At 47.0% G+C, this 27618-nt stretch overlaps 1 protein-coding gene across 1 annotated transcript; it reads right to left on the bottom strand.

The window, feature by feature from the left end:
• Window positions 1-280: 280 nt before the first annotated feature.
• On the bottom strand, window positions 281-27618 carry REEP5 (receptor accessory protein 5). The gene is made up of 5 exons (XM_084780082.1): window positions 27334-27618; window positions 26634-26727; window positions 9166-9304; window positions 3179-3347; window positions 281-462 (listed from the first exon to the last, which is right to left on the bottom strand). The coding sequence occupies exons 1-5, from the start codon at window positions 27449-27451 to the stop codon at window positions 413-415; spliced, it is 570 nt and encodes a 189-aa protein (XP_084636208.1). The 5' UTR covers window positions 27452-27618; the 3' UTR covers window positions 281-412.

Raw genomic sequence — 27618 nt, 5'->3', positions numbered from 1 at the left:
ACACACAAATACATTAAAACACAGAACTATATAAAATGATACACCACATGAAGCAGAGCCATAAAGGTTTCCTAACTGGAGGTACAATAAAATGCATGCAAGGTGAGCCCCGCAGAGCACAGGCCTGCGGACATGAATTTCCAATCTTGGTTTGTAATTTCTGAACTACAGTGACATGTCTACCTACACAGCAAAATACTTTAACATTTTTAGATACTGCCACTGGGTTAGATTTAAATGAAAATGCTCTCTACATATACGACAATAAAAGCAAAACAGCTTACAACACATTCCACTTTTAATACATCGGGAAGTTTCCAAGGCAACATAATTCAACGACTGTGCCACTGTCCCTAGCATGACATGGCGCTCTAAGGGAGCGAGGGTGGAGGTGGGGCCATCCAGCAGGGGCTCAGGTGCTCTTCTTTTCATCACCCAGCAAGTTCACTGTCGCTTTCTTGACTGTTGAAGGAAAAGAAAATTGTATCAAAAGCTTTTATCATGCAAGCTCCTGGCCACGAGATAAAGTGTGTGACTCAGGATGGAGCATGTGGTCAAGGCTAAGAGGGCTTCCAGGAAATGGCCAGAGTGCCTCTTTGGAGCACAAATCCTCAAGATGTCAGCAGAATTAATTCTTGATGGTCATCTAGGCTCAAAGCTTGTATGACCCCCATCACCTGAGCTACCTGTCCTCTCTCCTTAAATCATCAAAAGCAACAGATTGTCATGGTGACCAGAGTCAGAGAAAAGAACCCATGCCAGCACTATAAACACCTCGGCTTGCTCACTGTGCCACCATGGATGGTGGGGCAGCCTTCTGGAAGCCTCCAGCGAGGCTCCACAGACGGCCGCTGTTTTTTATGGCGCCCATAGTCTCCTCCTGAGAGTCAAAGTGTCCCTTTGTCCACAAGCTTCCTGACAGCCGCTTTCCCTTCACTCAGGGAAAATCACCAGGCAAAGCTGACAATGAGGAATACAGTCTTCCTTTCCCGGCCAGCTGTGGGAGAAATCCCTAGTCAGTCTGAGCCACCTAGTGAACAGCTGAGCCATCTCTGCAGCCCCACTTTTCCTCCAGTTTTTACAGTCCTATTTGGGGTCTGCTTTCATGATCCAAAGCTAGAACTGGGCACGTGAGACAGATGTGGTGGCCCATGGCACCTGATATATTCATTGTATGTCGCCTACACGCCAGCCTCTTTCTAGGCAGCTGTCCACGTCTCTTCCCGGTCCATCCAGCCCTCCCCCCCCCCCCCCACACCATCTCTCTTTTCTTCTGCTTACTGTGAAATCACCTTGTGTTCTCTACTGATCTTTACATTCACTTTCAAACATGCTTTGTTTCTCCTGCCTTAAGAAAGGGGTCTCTCGGGCTGGAGAGATGGCTCAGCAGTTAAGAGCACTGGCTGCTCTTCCAGAGGTCCTGAGTTCAATTCCCAGCAACCACATGGTGGCTCACAACCATCTATTATGAGATCTGGTGCCCTCTTCTGGTGTTAAGGTGTACATGCAGGCACAACATTGTATACATAATAAATAAAATCTTTAAAACAAAAAAAAGGGGCGCTCTCAAGCCTCAAGACCCTGTTCCCCTCCCACAGATACTGTCCCATTCTCTCACATCTCTCCAGTCAGATGTTTGTTCCCAGTACCCATAAAGTTTGTTTTCTTCCGGTTACTGATCCTTCCTCGTTGCTTACTCTGATGGCTGTCCCTTGGTCTTTGTCACCTTATCCAACCCTCATGGCAAGTGGCACAGTGGACACTTCACCGGGCCTGTACTCTGGCTTTCCTCCTCGGCTCCTCCCTGCTTGTGCGCTGCGCCTGCATCTCTTACACCCTGTTTCCTGGGGCCCTTACGGTCTGTACCGAGTGGCTGCTCCATGCAGGTATCTCTCTAACAGACACTTCAGATATCTGCCCAGGCCTGGATTTTGAACTTCCTGCTTGCTACCCAGTCTTCCCACCTCAATGGCAAGTCTACCCTTTTATCTGCTCAGGCTGTGAAGGCCGGCCTTGGCTTCTTTCTCTCACACACTCCTAGCCTAATTCATACGCAAATCCTACCATCCTCGTCTTTAAAAAAAAAAATCAGTTATCTCATACTTAATTATTGCTACTTTATTGTCATGACTACAGATCATGAAGCCATGATCTCTAGCCAGATGACAGCATCTACACTGGACGATGTGTCCTTCCCTCTTCAGTCCATATCCTCCCAACACCCGCGCCCAGCTGAGGACCCAACCCACCCGGGGCTTTGCACTTGCTAGGCAAATGTTCTACTGCTGAGCTAAATCCCCAAACGCTGCTCCAGCGGCACCTTTCCCACAGTCTAAGCCAGCTCCCTTCCCATGGCCCATGGGCAGCCCCTCATCTGACCCTCCCTGCCCACTCTCTGACCCAGTCTCCTGCCATCCTCCTGTTTCTGTTATTGCTTCTACTCCAAGCCTTTTCACAAGCCATTCCTGAACAATCTACCCTTAGAGTCCAGCTGCTCAGTTTGTAAGTGTGATTCAGGCTCACTTTCACGGACAGCTGATCTTGATTTTCAATCTGACACCTCTGAGAAGACGGAGCCCCAGTTGTAGAGCTGAGTCCATCGGCCTGGCTGGTGGGCATGTCTGTCTCTGAGGCATTGTCTTGATTGCTAATTGATGTGTGAGTGTGTGTGGGGGGGGGGCTAGATTGTGTAAGAAAGGTGGGGCTGAACACAAGCCTGGAATCGAGCTGGCAAGCTGCATCCCTCCTTTCTTCCCCAAGATGTTTTTTTTTTTTTTTTGGCGAATGGGTTTTATCACAGCAACAGAAAGGCAAACTAGCACAGGCTTCTTGGTGAGAGTTTCCTGACGTCTCTCAATTTTAAAACATGGCTCATCTAGCATGCTGCCTCCCAAATGCTGAGACTATAGGCACGTACCACCACACCCAGCAACAAAACAATTAGAATGCCACACCACAGGTGACCCGAACTGCAGTGGAAACGGTACTCTAAACTCCGCGCCTGCAGTGGGGAAGTCGAGCCTTTCTAACACGGTGACTGAAGGCTGCGCTGAATCTGTCCCTGCGGAAACAGCAGTGGAAATGGTCGGGGAGGCTGAGGTGGCCGATAAGCCGGCGATTGGAGCCTAGGACATCACATCCCCTGCACATTGTGCACCACGTGGTCTCTAACCCTTACCTTCTTTAGTGATGGCGTCTGCAGTCTCTTTGGCTTTGTCTTTCACGTCCTTCACCACGCTGTCTACCTGGGACTCGTGCTTCAGGAAGACAGGACGAATGATGCGTCTGTAGAGCAGCTCAGCCCCGTTAGACGGGCTGGGGGCCATGCACCACAACAGGAAGCCACACTGCGGGAAGAGAAGGCTGGTGAGAAGGAGCCTTGGGCATCGGGACTACACTCATGCCCTCCACCACTCAGGGCATAGATAGCTGTTGTTACTGACAGCTCCGCCAGCATGCCCAGTGTTTGCTGCAGGCTGGTGAGAGGCTTCCCGAGATTAAAAAACAAAAAAACCTGCCTGAGCTATACAAAGAGACAGGGTTTCAAAAGAAAGAGAAGGAAGAAGGAGGAGAGGCTGGTACCATAGCTCAGTTGTTACAGTGATGGCCTCTCACAGCACCACAAAACCTGGGCATGGTGGTACCACCCCATAATTCCAGCACTCTGTGTAAGACGTTCAAGGTCATCCTTCCCCAACACAGGGAAACTGAGGCCAACCTGGGATATGCGAGACCGTGTCTAAAACATAAATAGATAAATAAAACAAATAATAATGGGAGACAAGGAGAAAGACAAGAAAATACAGGGAATATAAATATGACGTAATGAAACCTATGGTGTTTTAAATTTTTTCTGCGTGTCTGTTGTGCGTGACTTGAAATACGGTGCATGTGTGAGTGCAGGTGCACATGTCAAGGTCAGAGGCTAACGCTCAGGCATCAGTTCTCTCCCTCCACTGTGGGCTGTGGGGATCAAGTTCAGGCTGGCAGACCTGCACAGTGATCACTGTTCCCCACTGCACCATCCTGCCTGCCTGACCTACTAACAAAAAATAACGAATAGGGTGCTGGGAGAGAGCTTGCTGTACAGGCATGAGGCTGTGCACCATGTCAAATGCTGGGCTATGAACACATGCAAGTAAGCACACACCCCCTACACACAAATAAATTAAGATATAGCCAAGTATAGCTGTACTTATCAGCGCAGCACTCAGCAGCAGGCCGAGGAACACTAAACACGCTTCGAGGCCAGCATGGGCAAAATACCAGAACTTTAAAAAGAACAGAGAGGGGTGTGTTTCTGGCTAGTATTTTTACACAGAATGTCTCCTTTTCAGAAGCAAATTATTCATGGAGAAACAGATGTTCACTTCAAGAGAAGGCCTCAAGGTGAAATGTAAATGACTCATCAAATTAAAAATCAAAAGGGATCTGTCTGTTTCATGAGGTTAGGCATGTCATCATGTCTGAGTCCTTTTTCTGTTCTGTAAGGTTTGGGAATTTGGGGGGGGGGGGTTATATTTATTTACTTTATGTGCACAAATGCTTTGCCTGCAAACATGCATTGCACCATATGTTCATGCAGTGCTCACGGAGGTCAGGAAAGGACATCAGATCCCTCTGGGTGGTTGTGGGCCGCCATGTGGGTGCTGGGAATCGAACCTGGGTCCTCTGCGAGAGCAGCCACTGCTCTTGGCCGCTGAGCCATCCCTCCAGCCCCATGACGTCTTTTACCAGCTAACATCAGGACAGCCATATCATCCAAAGTCCTCACTACTGGTGGACCCCTCAATGCCATCCACCTACAGAGACGCCGCCTTTGAGAAACCCAGCCAGGCTGACTCTCTTTTCTGGATGGCTGAAGGCACGGCTAACAGCTGACACCAGAGTTAAGTGTCCCCCTGTCCTGTCCCCTGTGTGACTATCCAGCCTACTGTCCACTCTGTACGTCCTGTTGCCCTCCAGCTACTGCCTTGGGACAGGAAAACAATTACTTCTCTCTATCTATATCCGCAGCATTTTCCAGTTCTCATGTTGAAATGAGGTTAATTACTGTTCCACTCTCCAGGCGACACCCATCCATCAGCTTTCTAAACTCCACCTCAACCTATAGAACTGCCTGTCACGCAGATATGACCACGGTTTTCATCAAGCTTTTCCAAGTGCCAGCTGGTAGCTCTCCCAGAGACAACCAACCACACAAGACAATTCAGACGAAGGGCACATACTCATCAACTCACTGCTGTGACATCAGCACAGACACAATGAATCCACACATGACAACAAGCCAGACAACTATCTGCGCTCCAGTGCGATCACCAGTCAAGAGTGGGGATACATCGGACAGTCAGGGACTAGCCTGGCCAGAACTTAAAGCTAATGCCAGAGAAAATGTACTTTAAGGGCTGGAAATGTAGCTCAGTGATACAGGGCTTGCCTAAAATGGTCAATCCCTGCACACACACACACACACACACACACACACACACACACACACACACAGAGGGGGGAGACTGGGAGAAGGGAAGGGGGAGAGAGGAGAGGGAGGAGTAGGGGAAGAGGGGAGGGAGAGGGGGAGGGGGGAGAGAAGCAGAGAAGGGGGAGGGGGAGAGACAGAGACAGACAGACACACGGACACACACGGACAGGGACAGACACACACGGACACGGACACGGACACAGACACATTTTTTTGGTTGGTTGGTTTGTTGGTTGGTTGGTTGGTTTTTCGAGACAGGATTTCTGTGTGTAGCCCTGGCTGTCCTGGAACTCTGTCTGTAGACCAGGGTGGCCTCAACTCACAGAGATCTGCCTGCTTCTGCCTCCTGAGTGAGATTAAAGGTGTGCGCCACCACTGGCAAGATTGACTTTATGTATCGACTTTTCCTACTATGGCTACAGTAGTCAAAAACCTAAGTGTTAGATACACAATATCATTTATGTTCTGATGATGGAAAGTAAAAGAAAAGCTGCCTGGAAAACAAGGGATATGCTCAAATTACAATATGTTCCTGTATAAAATAGCCTTATGTAAACTTTAGAATTAAGGAAAAGGGGAAATAAATAAATCTAGATCTTGGAAAGCCTTTGCAATATAGCCATAGAGAGGCAACAGGCTAAATTTAAAATCAACTGTTCAAAACTAAATAAAATAAAATCAATTGTTTAAGCCAGGTAGTTGTGGTGCACACCTTTAATCCCAGTACTTGGGAGGTAGAGGCAGGTACAGCTCTGTGAGTTCAAGGCCAGCCTGGTCTACAAAGACTGTTTCAGGACAGCCAAGGCTATTACACCAAAACAAAAACAAAAAACAACAACAAAAAGAGGTAATCCCTCAAAAATATGCTCACAGGCCAATCTGATCTGGGAATTGATCCTTCAAATGAGACCCACATCTCTGGTCACTCTAGGTTGGGCCAAGTCCACAGTTTAAAGCTACCTAGGACATAAAAGGGTGTGTCATTTATTTCCCAGCCTGACAGAGTTTATGAATCCCTTGGAAGAAAATTGGTTTGCAGACCAGAATAACGAGATACTTGACGAGCCACTGTTTCTTAAAAAAAACAAAACAAAACAAAACAAAAACATAATCAGCTACAGACTCCGTCAGGAGCAAACCCACAACTGAATCACACAGAATTTCACAACAGATTGTTTCCATGCTCACAGAAGGGTGATGGCTGTGCGAGCCTAGTGGCCAGAGCTCAGCTGCTGATTGCTGGAAACCATAATACAAGGAGAACCAACTCCTGGGAGGGTCCTGACTTTCTGTGTGTGTACTCCCTCGAGTGTACACACACACACACACACACACACACACACACACACACACACACACACACACAAAATAAAATAGAAATAAGAGCCTATCAAAAATAGGCTTGAAAATTATGGTTGAAATAAAAATCACAGCACACAGCATTGCTGCCGAATGGTTTTTAACTATGAGCAAGTGTAAGAATTCGGCAGTCAGACTTAAAGGAAAGAGGAACATGTGGACGGATGTTTTAAAATAAAGACTAATCAAATAGCTAAAGAAACTACATCTAGTATAGCTCAGAATTAAAAATCAAGATAAAGGAGCTGCTAAAGCAGATCCATGGCCAGGCACTTGCCTAGCATGGTTCAACTCCCAACTCTCGGGGCAGCAAAAAAAAAAAAAAAAAAAAAAAAACGGAAGAAAGAAACTAAAGAATGAGATAGCATGCGATTATCTATTCTCCTGCACCCAATCTTCCTCAGATCAAAAACCATATAAGTATACAAATGTGTAGAAATTAAAATGCAAATAACTGTAAATGGGTCATAAGTTATATAAGTAACAATTACCAGGTGTTAAAAAAAAAAACCCTGGTGTGCTATATGCATGACAACTGTGATAAGTCGGAACAGCATCTGCAAAGTCACAATTTTGTAAGTGGGGATGATGGGGACATGAAAAGGCTGAAGTACCAGGTAGGATGTGGGAAGGAGAGAGCCAAATCATCTTTCAAAGTAGTGCACAAAATAGAAAAAAGAGCCAGGTGTGGTGGCACATGCATTTAATCCCAGCACTCGGGAGGCAGAGGCAGGTGGATTGCTGTGAATATGAAGCCAGCCTGATCTACAAAGTGAGTCCAGGACAGGCAAGGCTAACAAAGACCGACCCTGTCTCCAAAAACCAAAAAAAAAAAAAAAAAAAAAAAAGGAAAGAAGAAAAAAGAAAAAAGCAACTAAGGCAAGCATTATTTATGACCTAGACATAAATGACTAAACTAAATTGCCATAAATGAAGTGAAAGTGAGCGTTTCTGTTTCTTTAAAGATTCATTCTTATTTTATGTATGTGAGAGTTCAGCTTATGTGTGCCTGGTGCCCAAGGAGGTCAGAAGGCAACAGATTCCCTGAAACTGGAGTTACAGACAGTTACAGACAATGGCCATTCAGGTGCTGGGAATCGAATCTGGATCTTTTTCAATGGCAGCACGTGCTCTCAACCACTGAGCCATCTCTCCAGCCCCAACAATGGTTTGGGTTTTTGTTGTTGTTGATTTGTATTTTTGGTTTTTTGAGACAAGACTTCCCTGTGTGTAGCCCTGGCTGTCCTGGACTCCATTTGTAGACAGGCTAGCCTCAAACTCACAGAAATCTGCCTGCCTCTGTCTCCCCAGTATTGGGATTAAAGGTATGTGCCATCATGGCTAGCTAACAATGGTTATTTTTGTTTTGTTTTGTTTTTGTTTCTCGAGACAGAGTTTCTCTGTGTAGCCCTGGCTGTCCTGTAGACCAGGCTGGCCTTGAACTCACAGTGATTCACCTGCCTCTGCCTCCTGAGTGCTGGGACTACAGGCATGCACCACTAAGCGCAGCCAATAATGGTTATTTTTAAGGAAAGCATAAAATGGATTTCCCCCAAAAAAATCCCTCAGAGTGACTTAAATCTTTAAACTACGTCATATGCACTTTGTATTAAAGTAACTAACAAGAAGGAAAGGGGGGTACCCAGAGCCCCTCGTGGGGGACACACCACCCTATCTTGCCTGTGAAGTCTGCAGTCTGAGAAGCGGAGGCAGTGGTTGTGTCACAGCCACTGGCCTCTTCTCGGGGAGACACCTGGGTGACTGTCTGAGGACAGCATCCCTGTTCAGTGAGAAAGAGCCACCATGCCCCTGAAACGCACAGCTTTCTCCCGCTCACTCCCCTCTGGGGCAAGCCGGAAGCTCACAGAGATCCAGCTGAAAAGCAATTTCAGTTTCCTGTCCTTTTCCCCAGATGTCGGCAGCTTTGGCTAGTCCTGTGCCAAAACAGGGTTTGGAGGGCTGAGCTCTGACTACCACACCTGCCAAAGTTACCAAGATGACTTTCTCAACCAACTGCATATTTCCTTTCTCCAAATCTATTATGGGTATTACGTGGCTTTTCTCTCCAAAATGATTCCTCTTCGGAACTGTGAATGCTGAAAACACACTGGTTTCTTACCACACGTCACAGCTCTTCCGTTCCCTGACATTATCAAACGCCTTTGACACACGCTGCCCTGGCTTTTCCAAGGCTTTAAACGAGGAGGCGGGCAGGAGTCCTGCCTTCTTGGCTGTACTCTAAGAACCACTGGTGTCAGCATCCAAGCCCTTGCGAGTCTGAGGCAGAGGGCACCGTGAAGGGAAAGGCTGTGTAGAAGCCACTGTACCTTCAGCATGTAGTAGAAGGGGAACCAGGACAGGAAGAGGTCGGAAAAGAACTCGGCAATGCTGAACACGCCATACACCACCCAGTACGTCAGCCACTGGGTGTCATCATCTTTGTTGGGACTCTCGATGGCTTTCATTCTGAAAGGCAAAAGAAACGCGTCGTCCATTAGTGAGACCTATTACCCTTCACAGCCCGATCTCCAGCACCGAACTCTGGCAAATGTACGGACTGTGGAGCACTTTAACTCCAATCCCAGGAGGCAGAGGCTGAAGGAGCTCGGTGAATTCTAAGCCAGCCAGAATGAGACCCTGACCAAAAAAAAAAAAAAAAAAAAAAAAAGGAAGAAAGAAAAAAAAAACCTTCATAATAGCCTGTGGGGTTTGTCGAGTTTGTGGGGTTTTTTGTTTTGTTTTGTTTTCAGAAGAAGAAACTGAAGCCCAGAAGAGAAACAGTTGTGCTACAAGTAGCGGAGATGGGTTTATACCTAGGACCACCTCCAAAGCCCGTGTTTACTTCACTGTAGCATGTTGTTTTCTTAATTAGAAACATTCGCCACCATCCTGAAGAGCACCTAACAAAATGACTGGTACAAAGTGGGCGTTTAATATGTCCTAATTAACGTAAGTACAATAGGAGGGTTGCAATCTGAGTTTTGGAAGGTACCGCAGAGGCTTTTTGGAGTGATCCCGGCAGGAGCCGGCAATGCCAGTGGCTTGCGCGCTGCACAGGCCTGGCTTCGCCGTAAGTAGCAGACACTGATCTGAGCTCTGAACTCCTGGGGTAAATGCTCACAGCCTCTCTGAACATGGACACAGCATGGTCTTTAAGCTCATCGCTCTTTGCAGGCCTAAGCACTGATGCTCAGCACTGTGGCCTCCTTCCTCTCTGCCCCGAGCCACTGACCATGTTCTAGGAATGGAGCCTCACTACCCTAGAGCTGATGGGCTGGGTGAGTGACAGACAAGGCTAAGGTGGAAAAGATGGTTCCAAGCTCTGGGGGATCCAGCAATCCTACAAATTCATAGGGCAAAAGAAGGAACCACAAAATGTTGAATTGGAGGCATCTCGGTGATGGACTACCTGAAAAAAATTTTTTCCCTATCAGCCGCTCATCCTCCTGCTCCACCTCCCGAGTGTTGGGATAATAAGCATGCACTCGCACATCTGGCCAGGCTAATATGCATGCCTGCCTGCACATGCGTGTGAAAATGAAGGCCCAAGAGGCCAGAGTGGCATCAAAATGAATTCTACTTCATTAAAGTAAAAGATTCTAGAAGCTCCGCACTTAACACATTTTAAAAGTGGAAATGGCTATTAAAAGACCTTTGAAATATTCTGGAGCCTTTATAAAGGACAACAAAGACGTCCCAGATCCATTGCTGAGTATCAAGACATATTCTAATTGTGTGTTAAAACGGAACAAACAAAAGATGAGTTTGCGTGTGCTGACGGAACAAGACAGGTGTCCGGAAAGATTTCAGGGAGTATAATAAAACCAGTCCTGAGCACTGGGATAACAGAATTTTACTTCTTTAAGTTCTCTGTAATGAGCATAGTGGGTTTTTTAGGGGAAGGTGTTCAGAGACAGGGCTTCTCTGTATAGCCCTGGCTGTCCTGGAACTCACTCTGTAGACCAGGCTGGCCTTAAACCCAGAGCTCTGCATGCCTCTGCCTCCTGAGTGCTGGGGTTGAAGGCATGCACCACCATGCCCGACTTAGCATGGTGTTTTTTAATAATGAAGGGCGCAGAAAAGGTTCTATTTGGGAGACATGGAACTCCAGGCTCTAACCAGTGCTACCTCTGAGGCTAGTCCTCTCTGGGGCTTTGTTAGAAACAAACACTAAAGTGAACATACTCATTTCCGTTCTCTCTTGAGGGAATAGCTAATAGATTTCCTGATAAACAGTCTTTTCTAGCAGTGTCACGGCCTGTGCTTTAGGGAGTAAAAGGCCTTTGACGTAGACATATAGGGACACAGAGAAGAGAGTGTGTATATAGCCCATCAGATGAAATTAACTCAGTTGAACTTTCTACTTAACCAAAATAAACTATTAAAAACTAACTACTCCAAGTCAGGCTGACCAGGCACCCTGCCCCTCCCCTACACACTCATACTAACCTAGGTGGGGAGGTATTCACTCTCCCTGGGCTTTAGCTTGCTCATCTACCAAGTGACATGATAAATCTTACTGTGCTGCTGTGACGATGACAGTAGTTAGTATATATAATGTATTTATAAACACTGAATGGCACAGAATAAATATGTCCATAGTAGATAATTATTATAGCATGGTAATTTTTTTAGGTTATTTTGGTTTTTCAAGACAGGGTTTCCACTGTGTAGCCTTGACTGTCCTGGACTCCCTTTTGTAGACTAGGCTGGCCTTGAACTCATAGCAATCTGCCTACCTTTGCCTCCCAAGTTAGTATGGTAATTTATTTATTTATTTATTTTATGTATATGAGGGCTATTTTCATGCACAGGAGAAAAGAGAATCAGATTCCATTACAGACTGGTTATGAGCCACCACGTGGGTACTAGGAATTGAACTCAGGACCTCTGGAAGAGCAGCCAGTGCTCTTAACCACTGAGCCTCCTCTCCAGACCCCTAGTATGGTAATTTGTATTAGCACTCATAAGGAGTGAACTTACAGGAGAATAGAGAATTGCAGATTTTTGTTGTTGTTGTTTTTGAGACAAGGTCTCTCCATATTAGCCTTGGCTGTCCTGGACTCACTTTGTAGACTAGGCTGGCCTTGAACTCACAGCAATCCACCTGCCTCTGCCTCCCGAGTGCTGGGATTAAAGGCATGCGCCACCTTAGTCATACCCCAAATCCTACATGCTGCAAGATGGAAGAGTCAGCTGAACTCCCCAAAGTCCTATTTGCAAGTTAGTGAATTTTTATATACTGGTGAAACACTCTTTGGGCCAACCTTGGGAAGGTTGGGAAAAATTATTTTCTTTGGTATTGAACTGGCCCTGATAACCACAGAGGGCACTAATGAGTCTCTCCCAGCCCACTGGGCTCAACAATGGCGCTGGCCAACTCGATCCTTGTTGGCCTACCCACTTGTTCACACCTCTGCAGCTCTGTGCGTTGGTTGAAACCAAGCCGAAAACTGGGGGTGTTAAAAGATAGCATCACACATCACACTCCTATGGAGAAAACCAAAGCCGAGAAGATCCGGTCTTCTCTCTCCCAGACTACATGTCACGAAAGAGCAGGAAACACTCCCTGATCAGCGATGCCACGCTCAGGAGTCTGGGGATAAAGATGTGTCCCTCTGCACTCAGCTGTGACATGCTCCTCTCTCTGGCCGGGATGCTGACAGGAGACCCGGCTCTGTGGAGGGGGCAGGCGCATATGGGAACTCCTGGTCCCCTCAACTGTGGATCTACAATCACTCTCAGAAACAGGCTACTTTAAAAAGAAAACCCTGCTTACAACTAGACATTTTATTATGTCATAATTCTAATTCCTGTATTACCATTATGCTGGTTTTGTTTGGGGTTTGGGGGTGTGAGTTGTTTGTTTGAGACAGGGTTTCTCTGTATAGCCCTGGCTGTCCTGGAATTTGCTGTGTAGACCAGGCTGGCCTGGAACTGAAAGAACCTCCTGCTGGCTTAAAGGCACCACCGCTGTCCCAGAAACTTTTTTTTTTAAAGATTGGGTCTCCCATGCCGGGCATGGTGACACACGCCTTTAATCCCAGCGCTCAGGGAGCAGAGTCAGGCGGATCGCTGTGAGTTCGAGGCCAGCCTGGTCTACAAAGCGAGTCCAGGACAGCCAAGGCTACACAGAGAAACCCTGTCTTGAAAAACAAAAAATAAATAAATAATTTTTTTTAAAAAAAGATGGGCGTCATGTAACCCAGGCTGTCCTCGAATGGGACGTGTAACCAAGGCTCTCTCAGAACAAATCCTCCTGCCAAGCCCCATCTCTTAGGTACTGTGATTGTGGGTGGGTGATTGTGGGTGTGTGCTGTCACAACGGGCTTCATTTTTGCTGTCTTTTTTTTTTTCATTTTTTCTGTCTTGATGAAGGGAGAGAACATCCTTTCCTACCTGCATACTGCATATGAGCTAATAGCATCCAGGTTAATATCCACTGCAGCCATATCTATAACTGGCATGAGGGAGCCAAGTCTGTGGAATGGTGGTCACCGCCACCATTAAACATGCACAGCAATCCACTGCCACATCAGAAGCTCTAACAGAGCTCAGGCCCCCTCGCTGCCCAGAAGAGACTCACTGCTCAGGCAGCGCAGACCCTGCTCCTTCCTACCCGGCAACCACACCTCCTTTACACGCTCACAGCAGGGTCTGTGTAGACTGACCAGCAGAGGTGCCTTCAGTAGGGGGAGCCAGGTCCCGGGAGAAGAAGCAGGGGCTCAGCCCACTGTGGTAATCCCAGTGACTCCCAGCTGTGACCAGTGAGGGAGGGAAACATGCCTGGCAGCTTAAGGACTAGAGCGCTCACAACTAAAACCCGCCTCTTTCTCTTCCCCTTCCAGCTTCGAGAGCAGATGCTGCTCGGGGGTGCAGCCTTTGCCTAGCATGTGCAAGGCTCTGCATTCAACCCCACAGCCACAAACACCAATGGAAGCAATGAGGAGGAGGAAGGCCTGCACCCGCCTCCCGTGCGCTCTCAACACAGAGCCATTTTGTTCTCAGTGTGCACAATAGATACTGTTCAGCCTATTCATTTCCTCCGTGAGGAGTTCTTCTCTTCTGGACAGAGTCTCTCTTGAGAGCAGTACAATGGCACTTGGAAGTATTAGCAAGAGCCAGGGGTGTAGGTTAGTGGTGATCACACTTGCACACCCAGGCCCTGGGTCAATTCTCAGTACCACAAAAGCAGACATTTAAGCAATTAAAAAATAAAATAAATAATATATGAATTAACGCTACTCAACTTTCACCCAGTATCTTGGACCACAAATATGCTACTAATGTATTTTTCAGACCATAAGATGCACTTTTTCCCCTCAACAGTGTATGAGGGGGATTAGGGTGCACCTTATGGTCTGATTGCTGTTTTTACTGTTTTTCTTGTTTTACTGCTCTAAAAACTGGGTGTGTCTTATAGTGCGGAAAAATATGGTATTTACATCATTCACAAAACTAGCAAACAGGAAAAGAAGTTATGGGAAGGAAACTTTCCTCACCTACCACTTTTTTTTTTAATCTTATTTATTATACAGTGCTCTGCCTGGATGTATATCTACCAGAAGGGGGCATCAGATCACATTGTAGATGGTTGTGAGCCACCATGTGGCTGCTGGGAATTGAACTCGGAACCTCAGGAAGAGCAGTCAGTGCTCTTAACCTCTGAGCCATCTCTCCAGCCCCCTCACCTACCACTTCTAATTCAGTCTCCTTGGGACAGACATAACAGTCTCTTACTTAAATATAGCTATCAATTTTGCACTTTAATGTTTAAATCTTGTGTGTGTGTGTGTGTGTGTGTGTGTGAAAGTCATAGGACAATTTGGAGGAGTCGGCTCTCTCCTCTCACTTTGGTGCTGGGGACTGAATTCAGGTCATTGGGCTTGGAGCATATGCCTCTACCCCCTAAGTCTCCCCCATGTGCCCTAATTAAACACTGCTAACAATTTGTAAATTCTTTCACACTTACAGGTTCTTCTTGCCCAATGCGTGCCTCAACATTCTCTCATGTCATTACGTTGAAATCTGTCGGCTCCCTATATTCAGCAGAGTACGTATGACCAAGTGTGTTCTACCAATGGAATGTGTATCATTGTACACAATGAAAGTCAACATAACAGAAGATGACTCTAAAAACTCATGTACTTTAGTGCTGTCTGTTTCTGTGTCCTATATGCCAAATAATATACTTGAGAAGTATTTATCAACAGGCAATTTCCTAACTTCATTTTCCTTCCTTTGACATAATTTTTCTTAGAATATTGTAGAAATAAATAAAGCAAATAAGATTTCCAGTTTGTTTGGTTTTCCCCCTCCATTAAATGTGTATTGGTGTGGATAACGTGAACTGGGTGGCCCCCACACCCCACAGAGTGTCACTTACAGCACGGGTGCACCTAAGTGCACCAGACACCGGCCAAGGCCCTAAATGACTCTCAGCGATCTACAGTCAAACTTTTAGAAAAGGTTCAGAGCTGGTGTGGTGTTTCAGGCATGCAGCACTCAGGAGACTGGGCTGAAGAGATCCTGAATTCAAAGCCAGTCTAGAGTATGTAGCGACAACCAAACAAAGACAAAGCTCTTCCTGACTAGCCTGCACGTGTGCGTGTGGGAGAGGGGTCTACCACAGACAGGAAAACAAGTCTCAATGGAAATAAGAACTAAGTAAAATAAAAGATAGATTTACATTCTTTGTTGTTATGCTTCCTACGTGGTAGGCTGCATCGAGTGAAGCTGAGTCTCCTTCCTACGGGCTGCAAACCATGCTTCCCATGAGAAGCCATGGCAACGGAGAAGCTGCAGATGCTCGTGGTTTAGAGTGGAAGTGATACATGGTCCCAATCAGTGGCGGGCATGACAGACAAGCATCCCGGCCTGCTGTTAACAGACGCGCCTGCTGGAGTCAGGGCATTCTCCTTAACAGGCCAAGGACAACTGGGGAGAGGAAGCCCAAGTCTGTTCAAGGGTACATTGCAGGCTCCAATTGGAGTGTTCTCAGCGTGGTTGTAACAAAAGAGAGAGGCAGGATGGGGGCATTCCTGGACTGACAGATGTCAGTGCTTCGGGGGTTGGGACCCCAAAGAGCTAGCAGGGCCTGCAAACTTTCAATCTCTCTGAAGAAGATAATGTCTGACAATATGGCGTCAGGCAGTACTTAAAGGGTAAGAAGCCCAAGACCAGAGCACCGAAGACTCAGCGTCCGTGGATGAGCTGCTCTGAAGAAACAATGCGCCGAGGAAAACAGGGAGGCAGCCGCAGAACATGCTCAACTTTCTTTCGGCCAAGAGAATGAAGGAAACCAAAGAAGAACACCGGGGACAGACCATCAAACGACGCAAGCTGCCCTCGCAGAGCTCCCACACCTGAGCCTGTGTCCAGTCAAAAGTAAGACTTTACCAGAAGCAAATAAATAACCGGATTCCGGGCTCCCACCGGCAAAACAGAAAAACAAAGTGGGTTTAAAATTCAAACCTTGCCAGTCTCGGTGAGTTACACTCTGCTTAGGAACAACCGGTTGCACTGAACCAAAGCAGGGAAAACAAAAACAAGCAAACAAACAAACAAAAAATACAAAACACACAAACTCACAATGCTGAAGACTAAACGCCACAGTTCTTCTCATCTCTGAATAATGATGTTTTTAGCAGGAGGGTTAAGCACAGGAAAAACTAACAGGAAATAAAAATGAGTAAGGGGAAAATTAATGAAAGAAAATAGTACTTGGGAATACTTGTAATTCTTAAATAGTATGAAAGGTCCATGAGGTAAAGGCAGGAAACTCCAAGTATGACTAGCTCAGGTTTTCCTTTGTGTAGTATAAAAAGAACAACCTTTACCTCAGCCCTTACAGAACGCTGCTTCTGTGATTCTCCACACATAAGGACGCTGACTTTTATAAACATAAGCCAGGGTCGGGCCAGATGGCTCAGCTGGTGAAGCCGGACAACTTGAGTCCCGTCCCTTTGTCATGTGAAGTAGGGTGCAGCCCTGGCACACCTACCACAAACAATGAGGTGGCCACTCACACACAGCCCCCTGTCTGAAGCAAGAAAAATTGCCACAAAATAAGGTGTGAGGACAGGGGCTGGACAGCCGGCTCGGTGGCTAAGAGCTCTTGCTGCTCTCGCCGAGGACCCCGATTCAGTTCCCAGCACAGACATCACGTGACTCACAACTGCTTGTAAGTCCAGCTCCGACACTGCTGGAGTCCTCAGCACTTGCACTTACACACACTCTCTCATGTGTACACATGCACACATACACAATTTAAAAGAATAAAAATATACTTTTAAAAAAACAACAAATAGATGACAGAAATGTCCTCTGACCCCCACATATGTTCATTTGCTTTCTCCACACCGTCACCAAATACCAATTTTTTTAAGTTGAGCTCTTTGCCCCGGAGTAACACACCTGGTAATTAACAACCCCATATTAGCAAGCCTCTGAAGTCTCCCACAGGAAACACTAGACACATACTGCATTACATGACCCATGTGCCACTCACGTACAACTCACGTAAAATGGGACAGAGTCTATCTTCAAAGCACAGACTTTACTATTAACATCAGTCACACCCATCATAAAGATCTTAACAAGGCAATTATACTAACAAACTCACAAGCACATCTATTAAACAAAAACAAAGTAAGGATGGAGAACTGGTGGGTAACCATGGGAACCTGCCTCTGCGCGGGGCGAGCAACCCATCGCAGCGAACATCAAGGGTGCTCAAGGCAGCGCTTACATGCCTGAGTTCAGAGGTCTCAGTCACAGTGTCTGTCATGTTTCTGGCAGACTCGAGAATCCCTAACACAGCAGCTGTTTTCCTAGGACCAGTGCTTCACATCAGGCGGCGTTTCAGGGGTCTGGAGAGGTGGCTCAGTGGTTAAGAGCACTGGCTGCTACTGCAGAGGACCCAGGTTCGACTCCCAGCACCTATATGGGGGCTCAAGACAATCTGTAACCCCAGTGTTGGGGGGACCTGGCACCCTCTTCTGGTTTTTGTGGGCATCAAGCACACACACTGTTATACATACTCACACACAGGCAAACACTTATATACATAAAATAGAAATAATTTTCTAAAAGACATTTTAAAGCATTTGAACTATTTTGTTCCTATGCAAATAAGAAAAAAATGTTTTCCTTCTTCCTAGAATAGCAAGGTAAAAGACTATGGGTGGCCACAGGTTTCTTTCTTTTCTTTATTTTTTCACAGGGTCCCTATGTAGTCCTGTCCTGACGGGCTAGGAACGAACTATGTCGACCAGGCTGGCCTCTGCCTGCCTCTGCCTCCCTGGTGCTGGGACTAAAGGTGTGAGCCACCATGCCTAGGTCTCCTTTTGTTGTTGTTGTTGTTGTTGTTGTTGTTGTTGTTGTTGTTGTTATTGTATTTTGTTTGTTTGGTTTTTGTTGCTTTGCTTTCAGTGACGACTATATGTGTTTTCAAAAAAAGAGATATGACCAAGAGAGCAAGAAAGGCTAATGACAGAATGAGTCATACAACACAATTAATTTATTTATTTGCTATTTATACTACGCGCCACACACCAAACAATACAACACAAATGAGATAGGCAGGCAGTATTTAGTAAGTTTCTTGCCTGTGTAAAAACTACCTTCTCAGTTAACCAAAAAAAAAAAAAAAAATGAAGAACGTAACTTGTTCCTTTCCTCTTTATTTTTAAAACTCTTGTTGCTGGTTTGCTTGTTGGGGTGGGTGTTGTTGGCGCTGCAGCACATGTGACATCATGTGCAATCTCTTCCTACCACGTGGGCTTGGTGGCAGGCGCCTCTATCTGCGGAACCACCACACCTGTCCTCCTTGATAATATTCCTCCTACACTTCAAATTTTTCCCTAAAGAGCCAACTTAGTGGCCAGCACATCATGTGCAGCAAGTCCGCAGGAAAACCCTCCCAGGGCGACCATTCACAATAAAACCAAAGGCTTCATCAGTATGCCATCTATGTTACGTGTGGTATCATAAAGTTTAACTTCCGCCACGTGTGATGGCACAGGCCTAAAATTCCCAGGGCAGGAGAACTGAGGCAGGGGAAGTGAGTGCCAGAGCAGCCCAAGTTACTTTTTGAGACGGGTCTCAGTGAGCCAGGGGCTGGGCTGCCTGTCACTAATGGAGTGCATGCGTGGCGCAAGGCCCTGAGCTCATCATCCCAGCGCTGTGGTGAGTTAAAGCTGCGTGACAGGAAACCAAGAGAAAGCGATAACAGCTCTAGCTCATGCTCACAAAGCACAGCAAATGCCTCCGAACAGAGGTGTATGGGGCACGGGGGGACCTCATCTGAGAGAGAAGGGACACTCTGAACAAAGCTAATGTGTCCACAGAACTGACTTAACAAAAGAAAAAGTTAACACCAGATTTTCTTCACTCTGAGGTTACTGCACAAATCTGCAGGCCACACAGAAGGCCACACAGGAAGCATCTAACTGAAATCCAGGCCGGGGAGGGACCAGGCTCCTTGAGCTCACATACCAGTTCCCGCCCACTGACTGCACAGCCTGGATCAGGCGGTGGCTCCTTCTGCTCCCTGTGTGTGAAAGTGGGGATTTCCATAGCATTTCCTAACAGGACTGTTTCAAACACTAAATGAGCTCTATCTGTGGAGGCCTTAGGCAGAGATATATGTAATGTAGCTAAATAAAATGCAGCCCACGCAGCCAGCAGCCATGTAAAATTAAATTCTTGGGGCTGGAGAGATGGTTGAAAAGGACCAGAGTTCAATTTGTGGCACCCTCAAGGTGGCTCACAACCACCGGTAATGCCAGCTCAGGTGGTCTGACGCCTCTTCCGGCCTCTTCGGGCACCCACACCAAGTCCACATACCCCACACACAGACACAGAATTTAAAATAATAAAAATAAATCTTTTCAGAAAAAAATTAAATCCTTTTTTTTTTTTAAAGAAAAGGTCTCCCCATGGCTGCCCTAGACTTTGCTATGTGGGTCAGGATGGCCTCCGGCTCTCGGAGCTTTACCTGCTAGAGGAAAGGCATACGCCATCATGCCCAGAGAAAATAAAATTCTTTATACTGATGCCTCAAGTTTAAACTTGGCTGGAGAACGTCAAGAAAACGAAATAACAAGTCCCCGAGGTGGATGTGAGGTTTCGATACAGATGGCACAGAGATGAACTCTATACATTTCTAGTCTGCAAGGTCAGCACTTACAGGCCTAAGATGCTGCCATGCTCCTGTGTAGTGACCGAGGGCTCCGGATGAAGCCTGGCCTCTGTATGACCATCTCCTTGTCCCCTGCCCTTCCTTCCGCGTGCATGCGTGTGTGCGTGGTCTCCCTGGACTATCATTTCTTCCTCTTCAGCTCCCTTCTTTTTTCCCTTGGGGCCCCGGGGGCAACGCAGAGTCTCAGGCTGGCCTCACACTTGCTGTGCAGCTAAGCATAACCCTGACCTCCTGCTGTTGCGCCTCCATTTTCTGAGTGCTAGGATCACAGGTGTGCGTTCACCACGCCTGACCATGGAAAACCATTTCAAACCAGAAGGGGCTGTGGATTGGCTCAGTGGTAAAGTGCTTTAGTAGGACCTGCGAGGCCCCGTGTTCAACCCCTACACTACAGAAAACTAAAACACACTTAGCACTAAAGGGACTTGGTATGTGTCTGACCTCGAAGGCCAAAATCTGGCAACTCCAGGGAGGTGGCGGCCTGATTTTTCTAAGCACATCTAAAATAAAAAGAGAGAAAGGCAAAGATGTCTGTGCAGGATATTTAAACTAAAAGCTTTCTGAGTAGGACAGAAAACCAACAAGCCTGCCTTCTTCTCACTGCAGGGCATTAATAAAAACAGAAAATGCAGTCATTAGACTTTGCACCATGATTCCACTTGTACAAAGACGCAGGGACGGGACTCGTGCTGCCCCTGCCTGAACTAGCACGACACCGGCCACGCTGCGGAGTGCTCCCCATCAGTCTCAGGCAACAGGCTTTGTGTAGGGAGGTAGAGTCACATTCTCTGCTGGTCTCAGGGCTGCCATTAAAAGCAGGACTGCACAGAGTCCCAAAGCCCAAAGTGCATGATTCCACCTGTGGGAAAAGCTCCGGCAGAGTCACCCAGACAGTGTTAGCTAAGGGTTCCCTGGAGCTGAGGGGGCAGGAATGGGAGTAACTGTTACTGGTTTCCTATTGGAGGTGACAAAACTGTTTCGAATTAGACAGTGGAGATGTTTGCACAGGTTTGCAAACATGCTGGCCCCTGGGCTCTGGGGGGGATAGGTGGGCCTCCCTTTACAACAGGGTCTACTGTTATCCAGGCTTTTCTTATCAGGGAGATGAAGGCAAACCTGTCAATAGTTCTTGGTAACAAAAAGGCTGGATTTAGCTTTCAGATTGCCTATACAGGGCAGCCAAAATGCCTAGAAGCATAGAGGTTAATTAAGAGCTCAAAGCAACATGTACACAGGAAAAAGAAAAAAGAAAAGAATGACCACTGAGGAGGAGGCCTGTGGGAAGGCACTGCCTTCCCCCACTCATCACAGGTTCCAAGCTCCAGCATCCAGAGAGTCCTGACCTGGGGCCAAATGCACCTGAGCCTCACCCATGAATTTCTCAAGGGGGTGAGTAATGGAAAAAGGCAAGAGGCCAAATAAGCTTTTCCAATTTTCATTTCCACACCCTGTAATCTCTAGGCTCAATACTGACCTTTACATGCAATCTGTATGCTCCTTCCTATATGATGGGGCAAAGGGGAAAGGAGGAAATAAATTCTAGCAGACTTTCAGGAAGATCACTGATCCCTTCCAGAGGTCTGAGCAGCCATTTGCATTTTATCTGGGAAATTCTATCATGTGACGCCTTACTTAAACCCTCTCTAGTGCAATCAGAAAGCGTACAGCCCTCTGGAGTGAAGGGTGCACTCCAGTCAGTCAGCCTTGCCCTCCGCAGACCTAAACCCCTTAGGGGCCTCCCTCAGCCTTCCCGTCACAGAGCCAGGCTGCCGCCGCCTCAGGCCATGGCCCACCTGGCTTCTTCTGCCGGGCTAGGTCTAGCTCATCCCGCAGGTCTTAAACAGCACTGCAGATAAATCTCCAAAGAGCCACTCCTGTCCTCCCTACCACATGGCTTCCTGACTTTTTGTTCTTGAGAGTTCGCAGCTCTTTTCACTACTTTACCCATTTCTTGCCTGCTCACTGGCAGACTGCTGATGCCAAAGGGGGTGCCTCATCTTATTCCTTGCCGTACCTAAAGGGCTTCATACACCAGCATGTGGTGTACGGGTGGCACTGACGTTTGCTAAGCAGATGAATCTCAGTTTTTGAAGACTAAATATCTAGGGAGAAGAAGGGACCAGCAAGAAAACTGAGCAACTGAAGATAAACACTGCAGTCTGAATTTGAGCCCGTTCCCCTCATCTTCCGTGTGACTACAGCACAGGCTGGTGCCACTTCCGAAGCAGGTGACAGTTACCAGATCACCAAATCAGCTGATGGCTTGCGGTCTAGGAATCCTCAGCCTTCGGAAGTCAGAAGAGACGTCCTCACTCACAAATCACCTGCTAGCCCAACCAGGCTGAGGCATGCAGAGTCCTGGTGGTGGTATGTCTGGGTGTGAGGTGTACGCTCATGGGTGTGTGGGTTTGTGCCTCTGTGTGTCCCATACAGAGGCCAGGGAAGGCCTCCCAATGTCTTCCTCCTTGCTACTTCCTCCAGACAAAGCCTCTGACTGAACTTGCCGTGTCTGCTAGACCAACTGGCCAGTGAGCTCCTGAGATCTCCTATCTCAACCCTGAAACGCTGGGGATACAGGCACATACACATACACCCAGCTTTTTCCGTGGGTGCTGGGCACTCCTGCTCACACAGCAAACACTCTAACCCACTGAGCTGTCGCCCCCTCCCCCCTCCTCCCCAGAAACAACGGCCTGAGCACTGCTCAAAAACCACCATTGTTAAGAATGCTCTTTCTCTTGAAAAAACTATACAATCACAATAAAAACAGCTATACAATGAACAGACTTGATTAAATTAATATTGGCTTCTTGAATGATTAATGACTGGGGGGTCTGTATGCTTTCTACTGTGTGTACAAATCCCACTTTTTTTCTCGAACCTCCTACACAAAGCAGAGCACTGAGGAGGTCTCTAACTATTCTTGGGAACAGAAGGCTATTTTCCTCCCTCTCGCCCAATCTTCACACTGACAGGGCACTTGTGTAGTGTTTATTGTTGCCTCTCTATACCAGAGGCTCTCAACATTTTCTGTACATTAGAATCCTTAAAAAATATATATAAAAGACTGATAAGCCTTTCGAAACCCCGAAGGCCAGGCCATATCCCAGACCACTTAGATCAGAACTTAAGGGGGAAAGACCCCGTCAGCCTTCAGTATTTCTAAGCCTCTTAAATGACTCCAGTGGTTACACAAGCCACAAAACCCTATGCTGACTTTGAAGGTGAAAAAGCTGGACCCAGAGAAAGGTGGCAACATCACACAAACAAACACCAGTGAACACTCACTGAATATTACTTTCTGAATTTTGCTCAAATCATTAAATTTCCTTTAGTGTTTTTCTAACCCTTACTAGAATGTAGAACAAATATCACTCTTTCTCAGAGTACCCAAACTGAAAAGAAAATAAAGCACAGTCATTCTTTGACTAAATTCTAATACCTGGAAAATCCACCTCCCTCTACTACTTAGAAATAACCAGCCTAACTGTTTGAACTTCTAGCAACAGACAGTTAATATCTTGTAAGTAAAAAGAGCCAATGATATGCAGTTGATTATGTAGACAATGAAGGAACAAAGAAATAACAAGGTTGAAATTGGCAACTTAAAAAAAAAATCACTTTGAAATATGACTGAGCCAAAAGAACAAACGAAAAGAAGGAAGGAAGGAAGGAAGAAAAAGAAAGAAAGAAAGAAAGATGGATGGATGACTGAGCAGGGCAGTGGTGGTACATGCCCTTAATCCCAGCACTTGGGAGGCAGAGGCAGGTGGGTCTCTGTGAGTTCAAGGCCAGCCTGGTCGTCAGAGTAAGTTCCAAGACAGTCAAAGCTACAAACAGAGAAACTCTGTCTTGAAAAACCAAAAAAAAGAAAAACAAGTACGCCTGGAACTAGTCCAGCCTAAGATCATTTCTAGCCAAGGGAAAACACAGCCTAGCTCTGTCCCCACTTTTAGTCAGACACACACACGCTTGCACATGTACATGGACTACGTGTTCCGTCCAGGACAGGGTGGCTCACTATGTAGACTAGCATGGTCTTGACCCTCCTGCTTCTGCCTTCCAAGTGCTGGGACGAAAGGGAGGAGCCACACCCAGCTTAGAAACAATTTTGTAAAATTAATTTTTAAATTTTTATTTTCTATGTTTAAATATTTTGCCTGCATGTATGTATTGATGTGCACCATGTCCATTTGGTGCCTGTGGCAGTCAGAAGAGAGCAACTGATCCCCTGGAACTGGTGTTACAGGAAGTTATGAGCTGCATCGGGGTGCTGAGAACCAAGCCCGGATCCTAACAGGAACAAGTGCTCTTTATAATGTTGAGCCATCTGTTTAGACAAGAAACACACTCAACTCTCTACAGCTCACATAGACCGTATTCATGCCAACAAAGGAGTTATGTTTCTCATACAATTATATATCAAATAGCACTGTGTTATGTGTATTATGTCATACAGTGTTTTTAAAAATCCATATTCTTGGGGAAGACTCGATGTGGCAAAAGTCTTGCTGCCAAACCTGGTAAGCCCAGTGCAGTCCCCAGAGCCCACATAGTGGAAGAGGAACAATTCTAAACCACACACCTAAAAACACTTCAGAACGTCTTGTCTTTTAAAAGAATTACAAGCACAACACACACACAGGAAGAACCAAGCAGAGGGGTACCTGGCAGGGTAACTTTGTTACCACACACAGTGATGTGCTAGCTACTTTGAATCAAGGTTGTTATTGCATTAACATTACATATCACCAAAAGGGCTTCTCTCTCTCTCTCTCTCTCTCTCTCTCTCTCTCTCTCTCTCTCTCTCTCTCTCTCTCTCTCTCTCTCTGTCCCTTTAGCTGCAGTGAAAGTCAAACCAGTTTTCCTAGTCTGCCTTAGTGATCCTTGGTCCAATCACAAAGCCCAGATGGTGGGCTGGTTAGCTGGTAATGCTGGGAGAGTAAAAGCCCTGTAGTCCGAGGTCTTTCCAACTTCACAAACAAGCCTGGCACATCAGTAGCTGGCCACTGGCCAGAACAACTAACTTCTAAAAACAAATCTGCAAAACTAGCCAGGGTAACACTGCCGATGAGCCTAGCAATGAGGAGACAGAGGCAGGGGCATCAGAAGTTTAAAGCCATCCTTGGCTACACAGCACGTTTGAGGCCAGCCTGGGTTACTTGAGACAGTCTCAAAAATGAACACAAAAAAACAGCAACAAAACATTTTCTCTCTTCCAGCACATGTTAAATTCCAATCTGCCCAGTGACAGTCACATATTACCTGTGTCTTGGCCTCCAAATGAAATGTTTCTTACCCTTTTAATTTTTATCACTATGGTTAAGAAGTTTCAGAAATCAAACGGATGAAACCCATCAACTTTGTTATAATATAAAACAAAATTCAGAGGAACAATTCTGATTTGAACAGAGAAATGATACATTACAAAATATCTTCAAAAATAAACGTTAAGTTATAAAATAAATACTCATTAGATCCTAATCATATGATACATTTTAAAATGTAATTACATGAATAATTTATATGACCAAGGGGCTCTGTTGCAAATATACTAAGGTGCTTCCAAATTTGCTTTTGGTATTTGGCCTTGGGGCCAGGGAGATGGCTCAGCACTTAAGAGGGTTGGCTGCTCTTCCAGAGGACCGAGGGTTGATTCCCAGAAGCCACATGCTGACTGACTCACAACTGCATTTAACTCCAGTTCCAGCAGATCCAACACCCTCTTCTGGCCTCCTCCAGCCCCAGGCACACATATGGTGTCCAGACATAGGCACAACACCCATGCACAAAAAATAAAACTTTTAAAATTTAAAAAAAAAAAAAAACTTGAATTTTTGTCACTACCTTTACTGATCTGTCGTAGGAAGCAGCGAAGCCAGTGGGAAGGAGGCATTTAGAGTTAGTTCAGAAGTCAACCTGTCAGAATCTGTTCTCTCGCCTACCATGTGGGTGGCCAGGAACTGAACTCAGAGTGTCAGACTTAGTGGCAAACATCAAACCATTGAGCCATCTCACTGGCCCAATCATTAGCCTTTTTAAAATTTAAAAAAAAAAAAATTTAAGCCAGCCTGGTGATTCATGTCTGCAATCTTAACACTAGAAAAGCTAAGGCTAAGGTGTTTTGCTACAAAATAAGTTGCGGGTCAGTCAGAGCTACAGTGTGAGACCCGTGATCAAATAAATGTAATCAAAAAAAAAACCCGGGATGTAACTCTGGGCTAAGAAAGTTCTAACTAATTGGGTTTTACTGTGTACAAAAACATATGGTGGAAATAACCATCAGTCATCAATGGGATGCAATTCACTCCCAATAGCTGCTGAGGTCCAGAAACAGGACTAAGCTCTGCAATTTGTGTTGCCTGGATAAGGTCGACTCCATGTCAGTATAATCTGATAAAATATATATATACCTTTGGCTAGCTGACAGGAGATCAGAGAACAAGTTAAGGCTCCCAATGTGTAATCTAAAGCAGTAGGTACATTAACCTTAATGTACTTCTTTCTCAGGAACCAAGGTTTAAGAGCTCCAAACAAGACGTGAATGGGGAGAGAGGGCTGTGGAGGGGAAAAGCAACACCAGCCACTTACGAGATGTAGGCTGGGTATCCGAAACCTATCAGGTTGCAGAGGAGAGAGGCTCCATAACCGAACACCAAATACAAAGCCACCAGTCCGATGACACCTGGGAGACGAAGGAGAAGCAGGTTAGGTGGCAGGGCAGACATTCTGAAGAGACAATCCCCACCCACACCCACACTATGAGGTTAGGCCTTTCCTAGGCGGTTTCTTCCTGCCTCGAATACAGGAGAGAAACCAAAACACCAGGCGGTTGGGCCTGCCCTTTTGGGTTGGGGACACTGCCTCTTCTCCCTGGGCAGGGCTCTCCTAAACTGGGTATTCTAAGCAATCCCCTGCCTCAACTCCCTGGGGAGGGCCTGCCTGGGCTGGGCAAACCGGGCAGTCCCCTGCCTCTCCTTCCTCCCGGCTGGCCCGCGGTGCACCCGCCGCCAGCAAAGCCCGTTCGGCTAGCCGCGGCTTCCACGCGCGGGTATGGACGTCCACGCGGGGCCCGGCTGCCCAGGGGTCCCAGGGGTGAATCCCACCCTTCTAGACACCGTGCCCAAAAGCTGTGTGGGTCCTCCGACACTCGCGGTCTGCAGAGGCGACACGTCAGCGCCCGCGCGTCCCGCAGCCTGCGGCTCCGAGGCCCGGCTCCGCGAGCGCGACGAGCCTCCCACCCGCCCCTCCGTCCGTGCCCCGCGCCGCTCCCGGGGGACCCGCCGCCCACCGAGCGCGATGAAGCTCCGGTTCACTCCGGTCTTGGCCTCGAGCTTGGCCAGGAGGTCGGTCATGCAGTTCTTCTCGTGCAGGAACCGGTCGAACCTCTCCCTCATGGCTGCGGACATGGCTGGGCCGTTCGCGCCGCCCGGGATGCTCCGCAGCGGGCTGGACACGGAACCCAGCTGACCGGGGCGGGGCGGGGCGGGGGCGGGCGGCTCCGCGGCGCGTGCACGAGGTTCCCGGGCGCGCCCCCGCCTTGCGCTCACCGCAGCTGCCACGCCCGACCCGGCTT

Source organism: Acomys minous (genome assembly GCF_964271855.1).
Source record: "Acomys minous genome assembly, chromosome: 4".
Taxonomy (NCBI): Eukaryota; Metazoa; Chordata; class Mammalia; order Rodentia; family Muridae; genus Acomys; species Acomys minous.
This window is presented reverse-complemented; position numbering and strand designations above follow the sequence as displayed.

Excerpts from the sequence above, each read along its gene's own strand:
- REEP5 (XM_084780082.1), bottom strand. The coding sequence starts at position 27,451 with ATGTCCGCAGCCATGAGGGAGAGGTTCGACCGGTTCCTGCACGAGAAG. Across the intron at positions 26,728-27,333 it reads CCGGAGCTTCATCGCGCTCG|GTGTCATCGGACTGGTGGCT; the intron begins GTGGGCGGCGGG and ends TTCGTCTCCCAG. Across the intron at positions 463-3,178 it reads AGACGCCATCACTAAAGAAG|TCAAGAAAGCGACAGTGAAC; the intron begins GTAAGGGTTAGA and ends TTCCTTCAACAG.